This window comes from Gordionus sp. m RMFG-2023, chromosome 1, assembly GCF_954871325.1.
Source record: "Gordionus sp. m RMFG-2023 chromosome 1, tfGorSpeb1-WG-v2, whole genome shotgun sequence".
Taxonomy (NCBI): domain Eukaryota; kingdom Metazoa; phylum Nematomorpha; class Gordioida; order Chordodea; family Parachordodidae; genus Gordionus; species Gordionus sp. m RMFG-2023.
Window position 1 is genome coordinate 83,013,184 of NC_088775.1, and position 21,171 is coordinate 83,034,354.

The 21,171-nt window shown below is 27.0% G+C and overlaps 2 protein-coding genes across 4 annotated transcripts in view; one reads left to right on the top strand and one right to left on the bottom strand.

Moving 5' to 3' along the window:
- The window catches only part of LOC135929592 (protein raptor homolog), a 35,433-nt gene extending 17,552 nt beyond the window's left edge, over positions 1-17,881 (top strand). The window contains exons 18-34 of one of the 3 annotated variants that reach the window (XM_065466249.1): positions 473-519; positions 1,853-1,982; positions 3,340-3,382; positions 4,735-4,909; positions 6,231-6,334; positions 7,117-7,327; positions 7,846-7,983; positions 8,510-8,660; positions 9,178-9,295; positions 10,580-10,704; positions 12,464-12,730; positions 14,888-14,994; positions 15,282-15,409; positions 15,727-15,813; positions 16,532-16,654; positions 16,830-16,959; positions 17,193-17,881. In XM_065466249.1, the coding sequence (XP_065322321.1) occupies positions 473-519; positions 1,853-1,982; positions 3,340-3,382; positions 4,735-4,909; positions 6,231-6,334; positions 7,117-7,327; positions 7,846-7,983; positions 8,510-8,660; positions 9,178-9,295; positions 10,580-10,704; positions 12,464-12,730; positions 14,888-14,994; positions 15,282-15,409; positions 15,727-15,813; positions 16,532-16,654; positions 16,830-16,959; positions 17,193-17,273 (2,165 nt within the window). In that variant the 3' untranslated portion in view covers positions 17,274-17,881. The remainder of the gene's footprint in view (positions 1-472; positions 520-1,852; positions 1,983-3,339; positions 3,383-4,734; positions 4,910-6,230; positions 6,335-7,116; positions 7,328-7,845; positions 7,984-8,509; positions 8,661-9,177; positions 9,296-10,579; positions 10,705-12,463; positions 12,731-14,887; positions 14,995-15,281; positions 15,410-15,726; positions 15,814-16,531; positions 16,655-16,829; positions 16,960-17,192) is intronic. The other 2 variants (XM_065466257.1, XM_065466266.1) reach the window with 2 other exon arrangements.
- A 138-nt stretch (positions 17,882-18,019) lies between these two features.
- On the bottom strand, positions 18,020-21,171 carry LOC135929810 (uncharacterized). Its single transcript, XM_065466536.1, has 3 exons — positions 21,079-21,171; positions 20,940-21,002; positions 18,020-18,993 (listed from the first exon to the last, which is right to left on the bottom strand). The coding sequence occupies exons 1-3, from the start codon at positions 21,090-21,092 to the stop codon at positions 18,147-18,149; spliced, it is 924 nt and encodes a 307-aa protein (XP_065322608.1). The 5' UTR covers positions 21,093-21,171; the 3' UTR covers positions 18,020-18,146.

Consider the following 21,171-nt stretch of genomic DNA (forward strand, 5'->3'; position numbering starts at 1 on the left):
GTTGTTTGTTTTATTTAAATAAGATGCATGAAACCCCATAAGTACGCTGTAGCATTAAGCTTATCTGTTCTATTTGGATTTAGTGTATCTATTTTTTTTAAAAAATTATTTATTTTAATATATATGTACTCTATATGGAAAATTATTTTGATTTTTTTTCCGGCTTCCACCAAAATAAGAGGGTTCAAAGAAGGCACACTTGCGTAATCACAGAATTTGCCCGATTTCTATGAGATTGTTGCATGAGAATATATGGTCTTATAAGGCATCATTTGATTGGAAATATGAGAGTTCGTGTCTCCCTTGCCCATATATAGGCAGTTGAGGCGCACTCTTCAAATATAAAAATAAATGCTGAAGAGTATTCCCAATATTTTGACTCTAACTCAGTTTTTTTCCAACCAAAAGCCCCAACAATTATCCTGCGACAAAGTACTTAATTTTCCAAAAAATTGAATTATAATCTATTTAGGTGCTACTGGGATCGCTGTGCGTGATGGCAATTATCTGGTTCGAAAGGTTTAATACTGTATTATATTATATAAAGATACCTTGTTTTAGGTGTTTTCAATAAAATTCTTCTGAATTTCTCTTCACATTTCCGAATAAAATTCTTAATGGGGTTCTATTCGGAAATGGTTAGGACACTCTTATTTTGATTGATTTATACTAGTGCTGTTTAAATGTTCTCATTTTATTTTTGATAATTAAAATTATAAATTAAGGGTAAATAATCGTTTTGCTTATCTTTTTTTTTTAATATTCGCAATGGAATTAATTATCCTATGTATTACATTAAAAGTTTATTGAAAAATTTTCACTTGTTATATTAATAATAGATATTTTATTATTATTATTCTTTAAAATTATTTTTAATAATCCTATCAAATGACTCTTAATAATTGTTGGTGATTGATGTATATAGCTTATAATTATATATATATCTCAATTAGTGTTGTTCGATTTGCCTTGATTTTTAAAAACGCCTAACTCAGTATTTTATTTAGTAAAATATTATGCAAGCTTGAAAATTTTTCTCATAGATGGCACGCTAGACATCTATCAGCTTCTCGAAGCTTAGGCAATAGTTTCTGTATAAAATATTGAGTTTTTAGCCGTTTTTCAAAATCGACTCTAAACAAGTCGTTTAACAACAATACTCTCACCATTCCTTGTTAAAAATAACCTAACCATTCATTTCAAAAAATAATTGATAAAAATTCTCACATCTCTATTAAATAAAAAATTTTTGAAGCCTTGTTAAATATATCTTGGCTCTGAGATCGTTGAAGCTTATTGATATCTTCATTTAAGAAAGGTCAAGTAAATAAAACTTTGCAAATATTAATTAACATAGCAATTTAAAATAATTTCAAAGCAAAAATAATATTTAAAAAAAACATACCAAACAGTGTTTGAAAAACATAGCAAACATATGGAAAACTGGAAACTAGCAAAAATATAATACAGTATCTTAATCAATAAACATGACATTTCTATAATATTTCCAATAGCAATGGCAATCCAATAAAATACCTTAAAATTATAATAAAAAAGGCACAATTATAAAACAAAGTATAAATCCATTATTATATTTATTAATATTTTGTTTTAAAAGAAAATGCTATTCAGAATCAAATAAAAAATAGAACATCTAGGCAGCAAATTAGTTAGGCGTGACGTGATAAAAAAATAAATTTTCTAAATTGTCATTTTTTACATATACACATGGTGATGTAAACACAAATGTAACGTCTTTATTTTTCGTAACTGTCGAAAAATGAATCATCGTTACTTTTATGGCACTTTAAATATTAAACTGAAGTAACTAAATACGATTAAATTTGAAAAGGAACTCGTAGTAGCAATTCAAAATCTGATCCACTCTTACGAAAACCATTTTATTTCCCTGACCTCCAAACTCTTGGAGGAAGAAACCAAGAAAATCGAGACTTCCGCCGAAGATGCTCATTATTTAACCGGTTAATAAAATAATATCGATTTTAAATGAGGATTGACATTTTTTGTTTATAGATACGTGATATTTTGAACATTGTTTGCTGGATTTGGATTTTAGATAATATTTATTTAATTAAAACTCCTGTATATAAGAAATAATATGTAAATTGACCGATTAAATTTAATCGTCATTTTTGAAGGAATAGAGAAAGCTAGGATAATTAGAGTAGCGCTTAAGTGTATCCTCTTGAATTTCCACGTTTAGACCTCATTTATAGTAAGCACGTTTTGTTCAAACGGTGTGGTGCAGAATAATTTTAAAATTTACGTCCGCAACATATGTTTTTCAAATTTTATCATAGCGTTTTCATCACTATATTTATAAATTATACCTATTTACTGGCTTGATTTTGTAAATAACTCAGCGTTAAATACCACACCGCTGAACAAAACGCGTTTACTATAAATGAGACGTCAGTTATAAAACAACGATAGTATTTTTAATAGTAAAATATTTTATAATATATGCCCTATAAAAATAACCACCTAGGGAAAGTTAATAATTTAGCACACATTCATTTTATTACATTAAGCATCTGTTTTTTTACCATTGTAAATAAACTATTGTTAAACATAAATTGGATGGGCTAAATAATATATCTTATTAAGCAACATAATTATCAACATTCAATATTTGCCCAATTTAGTCTGATGTTAATATATTATAAATTAAAAATTCTATCACAATGTTTAATTATTTTTAACTAATTTTTATTTTTATATATTTCAAGATTTCCGATAATTTTTGTCAATTTTTTTTAAATATATGAAAAAGCGATATAAATATAAATTGAGGGTAGGAAAAGACATCTGAAAGCCACTGTGTAAGACCACACGTGCTAGAATACATTTCCGATTATAACGGAAATTTTTAAATTTAAAAATCTATCGGGAAATTATTAAATTTTTTTTTTTATAAATGCACCCATTTTGAGTATTTTTCCCATCGGTTTGTATCGAGTTATAAACATTTTCCTTATTGTAAATATAATATTTTTGAAAAAGAACGTCTAAATAGATATTATTCAAAAATTTTTTTATCTAAGCCTCGAGATTTCGCATATAGATCACAGAAAGGTTTGCCCCTCTTTCCAAATCTCGAGGCTTACCCTAAGTTTGCAGTTTAAGCGCGAATTCACGGCGAAGTATACAAAAACGAATGTCATATTTTCGTTTACTTCACCGCGAATTCGTAACTATGAATGCAGGATTGGGTTATATTTTTTTTGGCTAGAATCCTTTAAAAAAACACCGAAATCGAGGTTTTTGACAAAACGCTTTTGCAAATATTGGAATTTTAGAACTTTTTTTCTTCTTCAGATACATCATCGAAAATCCCGTCTATGAACAAGGCTTTTTCAAGGTTAGCTTTTATTTTAAATAAACATACTTTAACAAACTTTTTTTTTGAAACTATGCTTTTAAATGATCATCATTTTGCTTAGTACTTGTGATCTTAGGCTAAAAAAATTATTTTGAGATCTGGTGTAATTCATTCCTTATTGCCTATTACAACATATCGTCACACGAGTACAGGAGAGCATTTTTAAAGATTAAGTTCTTATTATTTTTAATATGACGGTATAATCTTATATTGACCATATATGATTTAGCATCTTTTGAAATATTTATGATTTTTTTTGTATAAATAAGATTAGTATATATAAAAGATTGATTTAGGTTTTTTAAAAAAAGTCATTTTTAAAAAGGAGTGAATATGGAATAATCTATTCTTCAGACGACGATTTGCATTATCTTAATGACTGTTTAATTTAAAAAAAGTTAAAATTAATCATAGAGAATTTTTATTTTAAAGAATCAATATTTAAGTTATTAGCCAACAACTAACCAAATCATCATTGCTTTAACATGAATATTTTATTAAAGCATTATAAAATATTAGAATGATTTTGACTATAACTTGTACACTAGATTGAGTGGCATTAAGGTAACAACAAAAAATATAGACGAAAAATTACAGAAGATATGTATGATTCCTCATTCTAATTAAGTTAGCCTTGACCAGAAGGAGATTTAATTATTTAAAAAATTGGTTGGTTAAATTTATCTTAGCTTTATAAATTTTTAATAATATATAACTTATGATTCTAATAAAAACTTATTCTAATCGAGGTTTGATGTGAATTGGGGGTCTATTCAAAAGTTAATACAATTAATTTTCTTTGATAGAAGGAAAGAAAAGTCGAATGATTTATGATTCGTATTTGTATGAATGATTAAAATTTGCTATTCTTATTCGATTGGTATGTTTTCGAATAGTAGATTTTAATTCTTTTAAAGATTAGAATGCGAACAATTTATTTACTATTCGATTCAAATTCGATTTTTGAATAGGCCTAACGGATATTATTATCTATTGTTTACGTTTCTTCTCATACTCAGTGCAATCACAGGTTTAAATCTGGTAGTGTTGTTAATCGGCTTGACTATTTAAAAAAAAGGCAAATTCAGTATTTTATTCAGAAAAATATTAAGACTCGAGATTTCGTTATTAGATATTCAAACCCTTTGTGATCTATGATAATCTACAAGCTTTTGTGTAATATTTTTATGGATAAAAAATCGAGTTAGCCGTTTTTAAAAACAGGCTCAAATCGTACCGTTTAACAACCACAATATGGTTCAACGGATTTTAATTAACATTTTCATTTTTTTTTTCAAATAATTTTTTTTTGAAATGATTGACGTCTAAAGTTCTACTATGACCCTAAACAATATAAGCGGTTTAACTGACAGCGCACCTTCCTTAGTATCCTCCTCCACCAATGTTTACTACCTAATCTGGAAAACGTTATTAACACTTTCCGCCGATCCCCACGTGGACGTTGCTCAAAGCGCTAAAATATTGATTTCCAACCTTAAGAGAAGAGTAAGTTAATTATTTCATAATATATATATTTTTTAAAAAAATATAATTATTTGATTAATTTAAAATCCTGATAAAATAATAATTTTGACCCTTTTACTATCTATCCTTATTAGAATATTTTTTTCCTATTAACCTTGTTAAGGTTGTGTCCTTAATATATTATGGACACCTCAAAACTTTGGTAACTTTATAAAATTTGAAACATGCCCAAAATCTTCCATTAAATTTTTTTAAAAAGGTCTTGTAAATTTTATACTTCCATTTAATTTATATATTTTTTCTATTTTGATTAATATAACTGCCCATTTCTTATTATAATTTGAAAAGTATAAATTCATAATCCTTACATTTTTCCATAAAAATGTAACAACTTTATAAACTTTGAGCTAATTATTAAATTTTTATAATATCTCGAACTTTAAAAAGTTAATAAACTTTCGTAAATTAGAAAAAATTTAGGCCACTATTTCATTTTGACATTAAAAATAGCCAATTTCTCCTATTTCATTAAAGTTACGAAAGTTTATAAATTAATTATTGTGATGTCTGGGGTCATTTTTGTATGGACTTTTAATATTGTTGCTTAATTTTCATTTGTACGCTAATTTTAAGAGTTAATTATATTTTTGTTGCCATCGATAAACTATTATTTTTATCATTATTTTATAAGATATGATATATATTGAAGAAAAGAAACAAAATATAATCATTAGCCTCATTTTTTTTAAAGAGAAACGAAATTATTTCTTTAGTTAATTCATTTTCAAATAAAATAAAGAAGATAAAAAATTTAAAATAATTACAAATTAAACTAAGAATAATGCTGGAAAAACTATAAAACTGAAAACCCTCAAAGTCTTAGCAAAAATCACTCTAAAAAAACCCCCGAAAACCAAACTTTTTAAAAAATTATATTTTTGATTTTGTACATCCTAAGTTAGCCTTTTCTAAACCCGACTCGGGGTAAAAAATTTATTTTCCTGACTCAATTTAAAATAAAAAATTTCATCATTTGTTTTGAGCAGAAAATGAAAATAAGAATCGGCAGTGAAAGATAATGAAAAATTATAAGATTTTCCAGCTGATGTAATTTAAATTTATTGGCCCGGCCCTGGTTTTGACAAGTAACTTATATTTAACGCCTGGCCCAGGTTTGAAAAAATTTTTATTGTAAAAAAAATTTATAGTGAAGTTAGAACCTTATTATAAATAAAGTAACTTAATACTGACATGTGTTTTTTACTTAAAAGATTTTGACACAATTTTTTTAAAATTGATTGATTTATTTGCCCCTCCTCTCTTTCAAATTTAAATTAACTAGGTCTCTCTCTTGAATTCCGCCAAACGAGAAACGTCGAAAACATTGGAAAAACATGGTTCCTCCGGATTTTTAGCCTCCCTTACAAAAAGCGACGAAAAAATGAAGTTTACTTATGAATGATTATTATACTAAAATATGAATAGTAATTAGTAATGTTAAAATAAATGTACATTTTTTTGAAAAATTAACTGTAATTTGTCACCTTTTTAAGAATGTAACTTATAACGATAAGGAGTTACTTTTAAAAAATAACTTTTAACAACCCTTGTAATAAATATTATCAGTCCAAATTTATTTAACTTTTAAAAAAATTAAAATTCTTGTATCTTTAAATACAAGATACTTTTTTTAATAAACCAACAAAAATATGTTTATATTTTCTTAATTTATTTAAAATTTCAATTACAAAAATTATTCATTTATTCCAAATATTTTATTCATATAAATTTAATTTATAAAAAAAAACATTTTTATATTTTAATTTAAGAAAAAAACGAATGAATATATCATATTTTTAAGAAAAATTATCATTTATAAAAATAATGATGTATTTTTATTCAACCAATCACGTTGCAACATTAACGTGATTGACAATCTTAATAAAATGCACAAATCTTGTACACATTTGTTCCTTTTTTGAAATTTCTTTATTCGCATTTTTTTAAATAAAATTTGCCCATTCCTAATTGTAATGAGCTCATATATTTTTTTTGCCAGGTAAATGACTTATTAAAGATTTATATCAATTTTTGCCAGAATAAATTTTTACTGATATTACGATTTACTTAGATGCGCCGTTTAACGAATAAGCTCACAAACTTCCTTTTTTTTATTTAAAAAATTCATATCATATAATACCCTCTCTCCCCTTCCCCACCATTTTAAGCCCACAAACGTATTCAACCTCTCCTCACTCTGCTATCCTTATATCTAATGGGGGACCTGCCTCCAACTTAAATCTACCGATCACTCCTACTTCGACCCCGATCTCATCGTCTCCCACCACGTCTAACGCCCCCCTCATAAATGTTGGATCGCCTGATATAACTTACAGTTTTTCGCGGTCCAGAAAAATTTTCGATAAAGGACCATCTTTGGTATGTTTTTTTTTAAAAATTATGGAAGCGAACACGTGGTCTGTTAATTTATATATATATAGATGATGGTAAGAGTCGGTTAGAATTTGCCCTCCAATATAATTTTCTACAAATAAAATGGCCGGCGATGTTTTTGAAGACCACATGGCATAGTTTTTAATAAAAACATTGAAGTTAGGATATCATACATTCCTTAATATTAACTTTATTTGTGAATCTTGGCTTATTCCGGTTACTACTTTTTTGGAAAATTTTCCCAACCCCATATGACTAATAAAAAAAACATTTATTGCTAACTGACTCATGCCAAAAATAAAAAATACTTAGGGTTATGATGTTCAAACACATGATTGCTTTATTATTATGGCTGGAGATGTCTTGTAAAAATAAGAAGTAGCTAATGTAAGTAAATAGACTCTTTCAATTGGGAAATAAAGGAAAAATGTGTTTGGATTTTAATAATTTTTTTTACAACTTTAGGTTTTAAATAATCTTGCATTAAAAAACGTTTATATTAGATAACACAGGACACTTACGAAGAATTGATTAACGAATCTGACTCGGCGATAGATATAACAAACAAATCTAATTATCAAAGAGTTTTTAGCGTTTTTGTTTCCGATTGTTGCAAAAGTTTTTGGAAACAAGTCGATGTGGTAAGTGAATATATACAATTATTTATGTTTACATACCCTTATGTCCATGTAGCTAGGATTTACCAATAGGGTATGGATCCCTCCCTGAGTGGATCTATATTTTGATCCATATATTCCGTCACCTTTAGTTATTTTAAATCACCTCGATTTAAAAAAACGGCTAGATTAAGGTTTAACTCAATAAAATATTACCTTAAGGCCTCGAAATTTCTTCAAATAAAAAATGGAAATGTCTAACAATAATCCTATAAAATTGATCAAATGGGAGTTGAGAATCATGTTATAATCAACGTGATGCTTTGTAATATAAGCATTTTGTAAAGGCTACCTTTCATCTCCAACTTGTTTAGATATAACTTGTCGCCAATAATATAAACATGACTTTTATAACATCGATATGAGAATACTAAATCAGCATATGCATTCACAGTTCGCTAATTCTGAATTCAGGGTAAGCCTAGATTATTTGACGCTGGCTCGGACTAGATTTTTTTATTATTAATTTTTTTGTAAACGATTTCTTTAGCTAAATCCTCAAAAAGAAAAATTTCCTCAAGAATTTGAAAGGGCAGCTCGATCCCTAAAATACGCAGCCAACAATCAATTTATCAACGAGGCCAAAAAAATTTACCCCACCAGGAAAACCGGAACTTCCTCTACTTTTATCAAGGAGAATAGTAATTAAACTTAGTTTTTAAAAAAATATAATTGTTAGCATTTTTGTTGACCTCCTTGTGACCAAAATCATAAAAGTTTAAAACTTTCCTAAATATGAGATAATGTTTAAATAAACCTGAAAAATTATCACTGTTGGAAATTAAGTCAGGGTCGCCATATTATTTTTCAGGAATTTACTCTTTTCATTTTCAAAAAAAAAAATTATTTGTCTTTGAAAATGAATTTATTATATTGGAGTTAGAGGTTCTTGGAATGATTATGACCAGAATCATGAAAAACACCCCCTAAGATATATGAGTGAGTGTTTAAATAAAACCTGAAACAATCATCATATTTTGTCAGAATTTAAGTCAGGGTCGCCTTATTAATCTTAGGAATTTACTCTTCCCCATTATTGGATAGGATTTAGAGGGTCTTGTAATGATTTCAATCACAATATCAAAGTATTATTTTTCTTACCATTTCCATTATTATTATTTTTATGTGGCTATTTGCGGATACGTGAATATAACTAAGCGATGCCAAAATTCGAAATAGAATCCTCATTGCCTAAATTTGCCTCTCGCCCCACTTGCCTTAGATTTTTTCCGTTCCACCCTTTGATCGCCGTGGCCGATACGGCTAACAATGTCAAGTATGCGAATGTTTACACTAATAATATCGTCAACCATTTTTTTTTAAATTCAGTTTTGTAAGGGGTATAGATTGGTAATTACTATATTTTTTGGCCGTTTAAGCCTTTTTGTAGCCGGCTTAACCAAGTTTTTAGCCGAAAACTATCATTTTAATCCTGGGGTTTTTTTTACAAAGATAGCAGCTCAAATTTGAAAGAAACTAATATAAATTAAAACACCTTAATATTAACGGATTTTCCCCGGCAGAGACCGAATTATCCGACATTTAGCTATTACCCAACTGAGGGGCACTTTTAAAAAAAATACCTAAAATTAATAACGAGACAAAACCGAAATCCATATTTAAAAAAAATGGGATTTAGAGTAGAGGTCTGCAATGGGCTGGCTATAGTCCACAAGCCCGTCCCTCATATTTAAAATTTTTTTAACCGCTCATAGTTTTTAAACTTAAGCCTAAAATTCTTTACACGTTCGCCCATTATTTATAAAAAAAATTTTAACCCATGCCACCCATATAAAATTTAAATAAGTCCTTCTTTCAATTTTTTTAATCATCTAATAATAAAAATGATTTAGTTTCAGCGCTACATCCCTACAAAGAAGTTTTATAATTTAGGAAGTTGCTATATTAAGCATAAAAAAGTTTCAATTTAAATTACGGAGGAATTTATTGGATCTAATTAAATATATTTATATAATAATATAAATTAATATTTATTGATACTAAAAACCTCCCAGCAATGCGCACTGGTTGCTGGAATTGTCAATATTTTTCTAGCTAATCTAGATAAATCTTTTTCTTGTTGTTTTCATCAAAGTAAGTTATCCTTTTGAATCCTCTACTCAAGTTAGATATTCAAATAAAAAGTGAAACCATTAATAATAAATAAAAAAAAGTAATTTAAATTAATTGTTTAAAAATTAAAACTTAAAAAATAAAAGTGTGAAATCCAAAAATCGTGTTAAAACCAAGAAATATAATCCTATTATAAACTAAAATAAGAAGCCTAGATCTTGTTAAATGATACAAAAACTCGTTACTTTAAGATTTGTTAGGTATTGCTCACCTCTGTAACAGCTACACCTTCCTATCTGTGTTTAATTTTAACGTGGATGCTATCTATTTCAAACATTTCATTTATAATTTATTAATCTTTAATTAAATTCTCTTTGCTTTAGGGGAAACGGGTAAGATCAGATTTTCATCCACGTTGATGTTATTTTCTTCCTTTTAAATTAATAATTATATTAATCTTTTATAAAATTTAAAAAAAATGCTCTAGTATGTGGAACACGGATAATCAACAGATGATGTGCGGTTTCGTGAATTGCAGCTTGGACACCAAAATTACTTGCATGGAAATTCTTAACGATTTCGATATATACCCTTTACTGTGCGTGGGATCTAGTATATGCACACTTTATTATAATTATACTCTGAAAAATGTTGGAAAGTTCTGTTATTTGGGTGACAAGTTAAAAGCAGATAAAGGTGTTGATTAACTGTTGTTGCAACGGTAAGATATGCATAGAATAAGTTTCGAGAGATGTCTTCTATTCTAACAAATAGGAACGTATCTGAAGCTGAAAGAAAACGTCTATTTAAACTGTGTGAGAAACTGTATAATATACGGCTATGAAACGTGGGTAATGAAAGCGGTTCATGAAACTAAATGAAAGAACGAGGATAAGAATGGTCAGATAGATATGTGTAGGGTAGGGTGTCTGTGAGAGAGAGAAAAACCAGCAACGAATTGCGGGAAAGAATTGGTATAGAAGCGATTAGAATTATGATGAGAAGAAATAGTCTGAGATGATTTGGGCACGTTAAAAAAGATGGTTGGATTAAGAGATGTACTTCTTTGAAAGTAACGTGATCAATGCCTCGAGAAGGATAACAAAGATGTGGATGAAGGGATAACGGGTGTCAGGAAAACAATGGATCTTCAATTAGTAACGCTCAAGATCGTAAAAAGTTTAGAAAATGGATCTGAGGGAAAGATGGCTTACCCGGGTAACCCAGGAAAACTGCTAATAAACGATTAAGAAGATAATTAATAGAAATATGTAACTATACAATTTTTTTACTCTTAAATTTTTTTTTAATTACCGAGCTTATAAAAATTGAATTAATTTTAAAAACTTAAATGGAACGATTTAGCATCACTAAATCTTATATTTTTAATTTGTTATTATTGAAATTTACCTTCAAATAGAAATGCTATGAGTATTGTTTTAGTGCCAAGTCAGGTCATATTTTACTGAAATTTAAGGATATTATACTAATTCTCTCATATAATTAATAATAATAAAAAAAGTTTAATTAATCATTTTTAATCTATCATTTTTTTTTATTTTAAATAGTATTCAAATTTATAATCTAAACAAGATGGATAAAAAAATTATCCTCTAGATATGGCCAGTTCCTCTTAAAAAAATAATCGGTAGACAAATAAAATACTTTTTAGCTAAATCTCGAGCTTTAGGCATTTTTCTCGCTAAAATACGGAATTTGCCCTTTTTAAAAATCAACTGAATTGATTTTGCATCACATTTTATCATTAAAATATTTAAAAGTTCCAGCTGTTTTTAGCTCAAGTCTGTCTCTAAAAAGAGGACCATTTCTACATACTGGTCCATTAGAATCATTTCTGTATCTTCGGCAAAAGTTCTATTTAGGATATCCGGCATTGAAGATTAGATTCATTATTTATTATAGATATTATTTTACCAACGTTTCTGATTTGGTACCAACAATACCCGTCATTGTTCGACACAATTTTATCTTTGAATATACTTTTGAAATTTACATTTAAGGATTTTATGATTGAAATTTGTATATCTTTAAATGATATTTTTTCACTTTTTGGTAAATTATATTGTAAATAATTTTTCGGGTTTCTTCATTTATCATAGTAATTGGTCACTGATTAAATGCTTATTACAGTTTTTTACAATGTATCTAATCTCTTAAGAATTTTTCTTAATAGAGCAGTAGCCAAATGAGTAGATTAAATATATGAGTGACTATACTAATTAGTTTTCCTTATGTTAATCATGTTTTATGTTATCCATAATTAACGCTTGTAACCTTGTTTCTTATATTTGTAAAATGTTTAAAATTCATATTAATATGAATAATTTTTTGACATATCTCAATTAAAAAGGTGATGGTTCGATTAGGATTTGGAAAAACCTATTCAATCCTCGACGCTACGTACCTCGCGTGTCCACGGTGAGTCCTGTAATTTTCACATCTACCTACTCGTCATCTACACCTTCGAGTATACAAGCCCATTCTAACAGTGTAACGGGCAACGATAGTGAAACGGGGAGAAGCGATATGGAACTAATGGATAGTAGGGAGATCGTCCAGCCCAAAATCGTCGGGGCCTGGAACGGACTCACTGACTTTAATCCTGCCGGACTGAAAAGTAGCGTTTTGAGCCAATTATTATATTTGTTAGGAGGTTTTAAATACATTTTTATAAACCATTTATTAGCTATGTCATTAAGGCTTAATAAATTGTTAGTGAATATATAATCATTTAAATTATTGGGGGGAGGGGTTAAATAGATTTTACCAGTTAAGAGGATTTAATGGCGCCACATTAGTTATTTTTTTCATTCGGGAGGATCGGCCTCGAATCGGTTATCACAAAGTTAGTTATATATATTTGATTTTTAGATGTAGACTAATTTTATTAATTATATCAGACCTGTAGGCCAGGACCAAATACATGTCAGGGTATATAAGCTAGGCCATATAAATATTTTTTTAAATTAGGCCTAAAATTTTTTATTTTTTTCAACAACCTGGGCTATGGCGAATATTAAAAAATATAATATATTTAAAAATTGTACCATAGGATGATATATCACATTTCTTCACTTCTCATATTCTAAATTACCATTTCAAAACCATTTATATTTCTCGTTAGAAAATACTTAAATAGTTCTTGAAAGAGAAGTAAAATGTTTTTAAATTATTCATTGATTATAATAATTTTTAAATCACTTTATTTTCATTGTCTTTATAACTCTAGTATATTAGGTAAATAATTTAGGAGATTAGTTTATAATTTAATCAAAAATTAAATAAACTATATTAAAGGAATAGTTTAAATTTTTTTATTATTTATTAGAAAATAACATACAATATAACCAACTACATCATTTTTATTTATTATTTTTACTTTACTAGGTATAAAATAGTTATTAATTTAAAGACTAATCCTTATAATTTTTATTTTTATCAATTAAATATTCAACATTACAAAATAAAATACATTTCGTCAAAAAATGAACACAAATGTACACTCTCTCTTTGTCTAGAATTAAATAAAAAATAATTTTCATTATTACCTAAAAAAATAACTGTATCGGGTCGAATTTTTATTTTATCGTAAAAAAACCTTCATAATACACCCGTGTTGCGCTGAAATTTTTTTTTAAAAATAAATAAATAATGTGAGCCGGGCTGTGCTAAACATTTTTTTACAAACCGAGGTCTGGACTGTGATTACTGGTATTCTGTGCAGGTATCTGATTTATATTCATCTCATCGTATTAAAATTTTTTTTAAAAAAGTATAAGCTAACTAAACTGAAAAACCCCATCCTGTGACTAGATTGAATAAATTCCTAAAATCTGATACTTAATTTTGTGTTCTCAAACGAGATACGAGCACAAATGAATTATAAACGGAATAATAAAGGTTTATCTAAAATATTGAATCACAAATTCTGAAAAAACTCACACTAAAATTTATTGCACATGTGTTATAAGGGAGCAGTACTTAATATATATCCTTGAATCGATAAATAATAACTTTATAAAAATTTAAGGTATCCTCAAAAAATGGCGATTTGTTTATTCATTTTTTTAAAATATTAATTTTTTTAAATATAAGTTTAATTAAAAAAAATATTAAAACTTATATAATAAAAAACATGCCACTCTAGAGAGGACGAGGGAAATCAGCTGATGAAAGTAATCCTTCATTTGGACACCTGTAAGGCTATCTTTTTTTGCCGATGGCTTTCATAAAATAAGCCGCCTTTCCTAACATCCCTAGGATGTTAATGTCTATTGGTATAGAGGCCAGCGCGTACGCACCCCCCCCTCCCCTCAAAAGAAAATCACAGCTGGCTAAAATATTACTTATTTATGATAATTAATTTATATCTTACCCACCTCTTATTGTATATATATTCCAATTTACATTTATTTATCACATTCACAGCAGAAATAAATACATTACTAATTTATTTTATGAATTAATATTGATTTCAAATTTTCCTTAGCCTCATATTTATCTACAATTTAAAAATTTTCCACCAAATTATTTAAAACATTTTCACTGCAAAACGAAAGTAAAATATTTTTAAAAAATTCACCGATTTGATTGAGACTATGAAGGAAATTAGGGCAAATATAGATGATGAATTTCGTAAATTATATGTTATATTCGAAAAGTGACTTTAGATGCATCGTTATCATATCCCATCCATTATTTTCATTAGCATTAATTTGTAAAAAAAATTCTCATAATCAAATTTTTTTTTAAAAAAAATGCTATTTAATCAAAGCTGCCAATCTGAAATTTTATTGGGATCAAATGAAAAATTATCTTTTTGTTTCCGGCGACGCCAAAATTATCCGAATTTGGGACCTGCAGAAACAATTAAAATTATATGTAAGTTAATAAATAAAATTTTCATTTAGGCCTAAAACAAAATACCAATCTTATCCTTGCATTATTCATATTATAGTTATACGAATGATAAAATCATTTATTAGACTCAACAAATATTAAATTTTTTTTAAAAAATGTCTTAAATTTTCTAAAAAATGTCTTATTACATTCTCATTTTACATCTGTTTGTGCAAGCCAATCTTTATTTAGAACATCTTAAAAATCGACTCAAATAGAGCTCTTTATCACTAATTACAATTGATTATACCTTTCATTTTTTTAAAAAGGATATAGCTACTAAAAGTGATTATTCCTTAACTAGTCTTACCTATTCCTCACAAGACAATCATTTACTCGCCACCGGTTACAATGACGGCACAATCAAACTTTTCGATATAAGAATTCCGGAATATAAGTAATTTAAAAAAGGTTATTTGAGACTTGGAATATACATGAACGGAAAATTCCAGGAAACGGGGTCCCTATTTATTATCCAAAATATTTCTCTATTACTTGAACTTTCCCCAAGAATTATAAGGTTCATTTAATCTTAAAGAAATGGGTATTTCTCGATAATAATAAAAGATACCATTGAATAGATTATATAAGATAATCTACAGCAATCAAATTTTGAAATGAAACTTATTCAATCTGGGCCACAATGATTAATTAATTTCAAGAATTAATTAAATGAAATATATAACCATTTTTTTAATACCCAAAATAATAAAGCGCTATAAAAACTTACAAGGAGAGCAATAGCCCTATAATGAAAATTGGTTTTTATCAAAGCAACGACAATAATTTGATAAGTGGCAGGTATCATATTATAAAGTTATTATGAATCTAACCCTATGCATCTTCGTAAGCAATAAAGTATTAAGACGCAACTGTAGTTTTTTTTAGGACAAATCATTCTTGAACATAGTTTAAAAAAAATAAACTAGACAGAGATCGCGAAACTGCTTATATATCCAGAATAATATTAAATTTTTTTTTATAAAACTTATACATGTTACATAAAAATGTTACCCAATTTTAAAGTGCTTCTTTGTGTAAAAATTTGTTATAGCATTTTATTGTACTGTAGAGCTAAAACCATTTGAATTAATATTAACCTAAAACTGGCTATTCACTTATAAGTAGTCTTCATATATCGTCAATGTCATTGGCTATAGTAGACGCCATTGAAGAACATTTTTTTTAAATGCAATTCAATGACGGACTTCAATGTATTTACACTTTTTAATAAATGAATTGTCAGTTTAAGTTAGTATTAATTAGAAGTTGGTCCCGGTTTTTAAGGCCAGCCCATAAAATATATTTTTTACAAGTTATCCGGCCCATGAATTTTCGGTGGCCTGGTTTCATGCTTTTCGATCAAATGCTCAAAATCTTATTTTTTGTAAAAAAGAACTTGGTATATTAATATTTGTTTGATCTTAGTTTATGATTCCTTACAGGAGAAATTATCCTTTATAAAGACAATGTTATTAAATCTTAACCTTACATATAAATTAATAAAACGAAAATGAAGTTTGAATGGAGAAATCAAGTTATGGAACTTGGCATCTAGTTCACTTTCCTCATTTAGAACGGCCAAATTTAGTCATCCCATTTCAGCTATCGATATTCATTCCTTGACCAGTTTAGTCTCGGGGTATGTTATAGTATATTTATATATATTCCCCTTAAAAAATCATATATTTTTTTGAAAATTTATTTATGGATCATAAGAGGTCAAATCAACTAATATTTGACAATGTTTTATATGGGATTTACTACTCCCAAATTAGGAGTTTGTTTTATTTTCTTATTATTTTATTATAATATAGAGGTCTCACTAATCAAACGATAGGCTTGTACAATCCAAGGGGAAATTTAATGTCTTCGCTTAAAGCTCCAACCTGGTTTAGCGCTCAAAAATTTGTTCATACCACAGTTCTAGTCTTTCACCCCTACAAAGTTTATATATAAAAAAAATATTTTAAATTATATTGTGTACATTTGGTTATAATCTCGATATTTTAACCAGATCTTAATCTTATCCTGTGGATTTGATTTGAATCAAATTTTCCTGGTGCTGTGTCATCTTTTAAATCCAGTCCCACTGATACAAATAAGATTGCTAACAATTTCTGGGATTATTATTATTGTAATGTTTATACCTCTTTTTTAAAAAAAAAAAAATTAATTAGCTGTTATTGGCATCTTGCGCGGAAAATTTGGTCTCTCTCTATTCCATTAACCCACAACCCCAAACTGCGCCTCGCAAATAATAGGTTTTTTTTAAAAAAAATTATTTTTAAGAAAAATTGGAAAATTGCTTATTATTGGGTTTTATAAACGCAAATTTTTTAAAATTAAATATCTTAAAATAAAGATCACCTTACTTATAAAATGGAGGACTTAAAAATGAGTGTATATACTATATAAATGATTAACCATATCTCTCGCGCAATTAAAAATCAATATTTACCTTTTATAAAAACGAAAATGTGATATTATATAATGCTTTTTATATATATTTGTATACACATGTAAATATGAAGTTAAAAATGTCTGATTTTCATATATAAATTTTTTTTTAAACTTTTACCTCATACAAAAAAAGAGCTTACAAAACTGCTAGATAATATTTATATCAATTATTAATGCAAATCCCCCCCCCCCCCAATATCCTACATACAATTTTTTTTTAGACATTATTTAATATTGTATTTATCGCGGTCTTTATACAATTATATTTAAATATATAATGATAATAATTTACATATTTTTTTTGTGGTTGTAAAAAAAATTAATTTTTTTAATGATTATATTTAATCAAAAAATTAAGTGGGCATCGATTTTTAGTTTTATCTTTTAAAGTTTTCTAAGAAAACTAAATTAAAGTACAATCTTCATCTCATTCTCTTATTTAAAAATCGAATAAACTTCAAAGTGCGTAAATTTAATAAAAAAAAATAAATATATTTTTTATTTATTAAATAATAAAAATAAATTAAAATATATAATCTTTATAAAAAAAACTATTTGTTTAATAATACTCATTTAATGATTCATCTTGCCATGAATTCGAATTGATAATGATGACTAGAATTTTATTTTTTTTTGGCGTTGAATTTGAGTAATAGTAAAAAATATGCGAATTAGCTAAGGCCTCCTTTGAATTTGTTCAGGTAATCATAAAAATACTGTGAATTATCTAAGGCTTCCAAAGTGTTATGTTCGCTCACCCATTTTTCTTTGCAAAAATGGCACTGATTTTTTTTGTTCGTGAAACCAATACTAAACTCGGAATTGAATATTCGCCTATAATAATGTTCTTTCAACCAATCTACCTTATTTTCTTTGCAGTAATCCTGGTACAACGAGTACATGATTTTTAAATTTAGCGAGCCGTCCAGCAACCATCTTTTGGTATTCAAGATACAATGGTGTGGTTCGATCTTTTGGAACGAATTTATATGATTCCTGATGTGGGCCTTTAACGCTTCGTCTATAGTTTTTTTCTTGTGCTTCCCCTTTCGATATGAATATGACGACGTGATGTTATCGTTGTTTTTAAAATTTTCGAAAAAATAGGATATCCTTTTCTGGCTTATGTCCAACGTCGTGAGGAAAAACTCCTTACAAACCCTAATTTTGACGTTATTCACGATGAAGTGGTAAAAATACGAATATTTTTTGTAAGAATTTTGCTTCTTGGTGGTGGCCCTGCTCTTGTAATGTCGTTCCACGTTTTTATTGTAAAATTCCATTTTTTCATCATTGCCTAGCCTCCAGAAGCTTGAATGCACGCGTTCTCTCTCGCTTTCGACTATTTGCAAACCGCATTTGAATTTACATTTTAGCTTACAATCTTTTAACGTCTTAATGGACCGTTCGGGTTTGTAAACACCTTTATAATCTACATACGATTTTCCTGATTGGCAAAGATATTTTCTTATATTTTGTTTCCAATTAAAAACGTGTCTTCTCCTCCTTTTACTAGATCTACATAATATTAAAGCAATAAATTTTATATGTTTTCCGGTGGATAATAATGTAGACTATGTTATAAGATAATAGAAAATATAAACGATTAAATAGAATACTCTGAATATTTTAAAAATATTTTATTTTTTTAAATTTCAAAAGAAAGTGAAGGCTGCATTCATAGTGGAGACGGATCCGTTTTTACATCCGTTCCGTCAAAAGTCAAACTCATTAAAAATGATATAAATGTTCATAGACTATAAAAAAATTGTAAGTAACGTTATAACGCTCTATAAGATTTGCCGGATCAAAAATTCAAAATGTTTTGACTTCAAAATTTGCCGGATCCGTTTTTAAGAAGGAAGGTATCGGAACGGACGCACTATGAACATATATATCATTTTTAATGAGATTGACTTTTGACGGAACGGATGTAAAAATCGGATCCTTCTCCACTATGAATGCAGCCTGAAAGCTATTTAGCGAAATGGACTTTAATAAACTAAACATTCTTAAAAAAATCTTAAATCGAAACAAGATTCTATCATTAATTTTTTTTTTTTAGTACAATATAACTGCAATATAAAATAGTTAAGAAAATACTTAATTATTTAATAATTAAGACCGTTTTATTTAGTTTTAAAAATATTTTATTTCAAACAATATCACATGCAACTTTATATTTTAAGATTTAAAATATCTTTCTAATTTAAGAGAGAGATGGATTTTAAAACAATTCACTCAATAACATACTCTTTTAAGATCTAAAAATTTTTCTTTACAATTATGGTTGACAGATTTAAATCAATCCAATATTTTCATAAAAATTTAGAATTTGATTTTATTATCAATTTCAAAATTCGATTTAAGATTATGTAAATTATAATAAAATTCAACAATATATTTAAAATAACATTCAATATTTATTAACAATCAGAATCTGAATATTCATTTTCTTTTTACAGAAACAAGTAAAAAAATAGAAACAATTGTTTTAATATATGAATGTGCATATTTTTTGTTCGAATTAAATTCTCCTATGATTATTATTTCATTAGGCTCTGTCATATGAAAACTTTTTATGAATTAATTATAATTGATTGATAGTTTTGGAAATCTTTAAAAATTAAATCAATTTAAATATTAAACAAACTCTTAATTTTTTTTAGATTTTGAAAAGAGTATGTTATTGACTGAATTGTTTTAAAATCCATCTCTTTTTTAAAAATTTAAATAGTTATGTATGCCAAACTCATTCAATCAAAATTAGGTAAATTACAAATTTTTTACTAGTATTTGAACACATTGTGTCCTACATATTAATTAGACAGGGTTTAGACCAATTTTTTTTTGGTTTTGTATATCTATATGAAAGGTATAAAATTGGAAATTTTAATCTGCAATCAAAAATCATTGTTTATAATTCAATTTTTTATTCACTTTCAAGAATATTTGAGTTAATTTACTTGCAAAATTTATTTTTAATAAAGAATAAATATATAACTAGTAGTTTTAATAGCATTAATTTAATTTTATGCTCTATTGTAAAATATTATATTCTAATATACATATCTGTTGACCTACAAATATAATAATTCCTGTTCTTTTTGGTATGTGAGCTTTAAAATGATTAAACCATTTAGATTTATAAACTTAATATTTAGTAGCTTAAGCTCACATTTTAGATTTAACATTGTTCATATCAAATAGTATTTAGAAAGAGTGCATAGACTATATCAATAAAATGATATTAACAAATTTTATGTATGTTTAATATTTCAATATAAAGCTTTTTGATATTATTTGTATTTAGTTTATTTCAATTGGTCCAAACAAAAAATCGATCATGGGAATAGAACCAAACCAAGGAAGTGATTCTAAAGAGCCATAAGGGTTCAGTCCAAACTGATCCGTTAGCCTTCTCTATGTGCAATAAAAAATAATAAATTTAGAATATGACTTACGTTAATAAATCCTTCATATTGTTGAGCTCTATTTCTGAAATTATACATTCTAAAAGACTTTTTCTATATAATTTGTAAGAAAAATAATTTTTATTTTTATAATGTTATGCTTCTTATACTAAATTAAATAAGAACTTACATATCTTGATCCATTTTTAGAATCAGAATTCTAATACTTCGTGATCACATGTTTGTTAATAAGGCTGGTCTTTGAATCGAAAATATAAAGCGT

Bases quoted from the DNA above. Each gene is read 5' to 3' on its own strand.
- LOC135929810 (XM_065466536.1), bottom strand. The intron at 18,994-20,939 runs GTAAGTCATATT...AATATTATGTAG, and splicing joins AATATGAAGGATTTATTAAC to ATCTAGTAAAAGGAGGAGAA.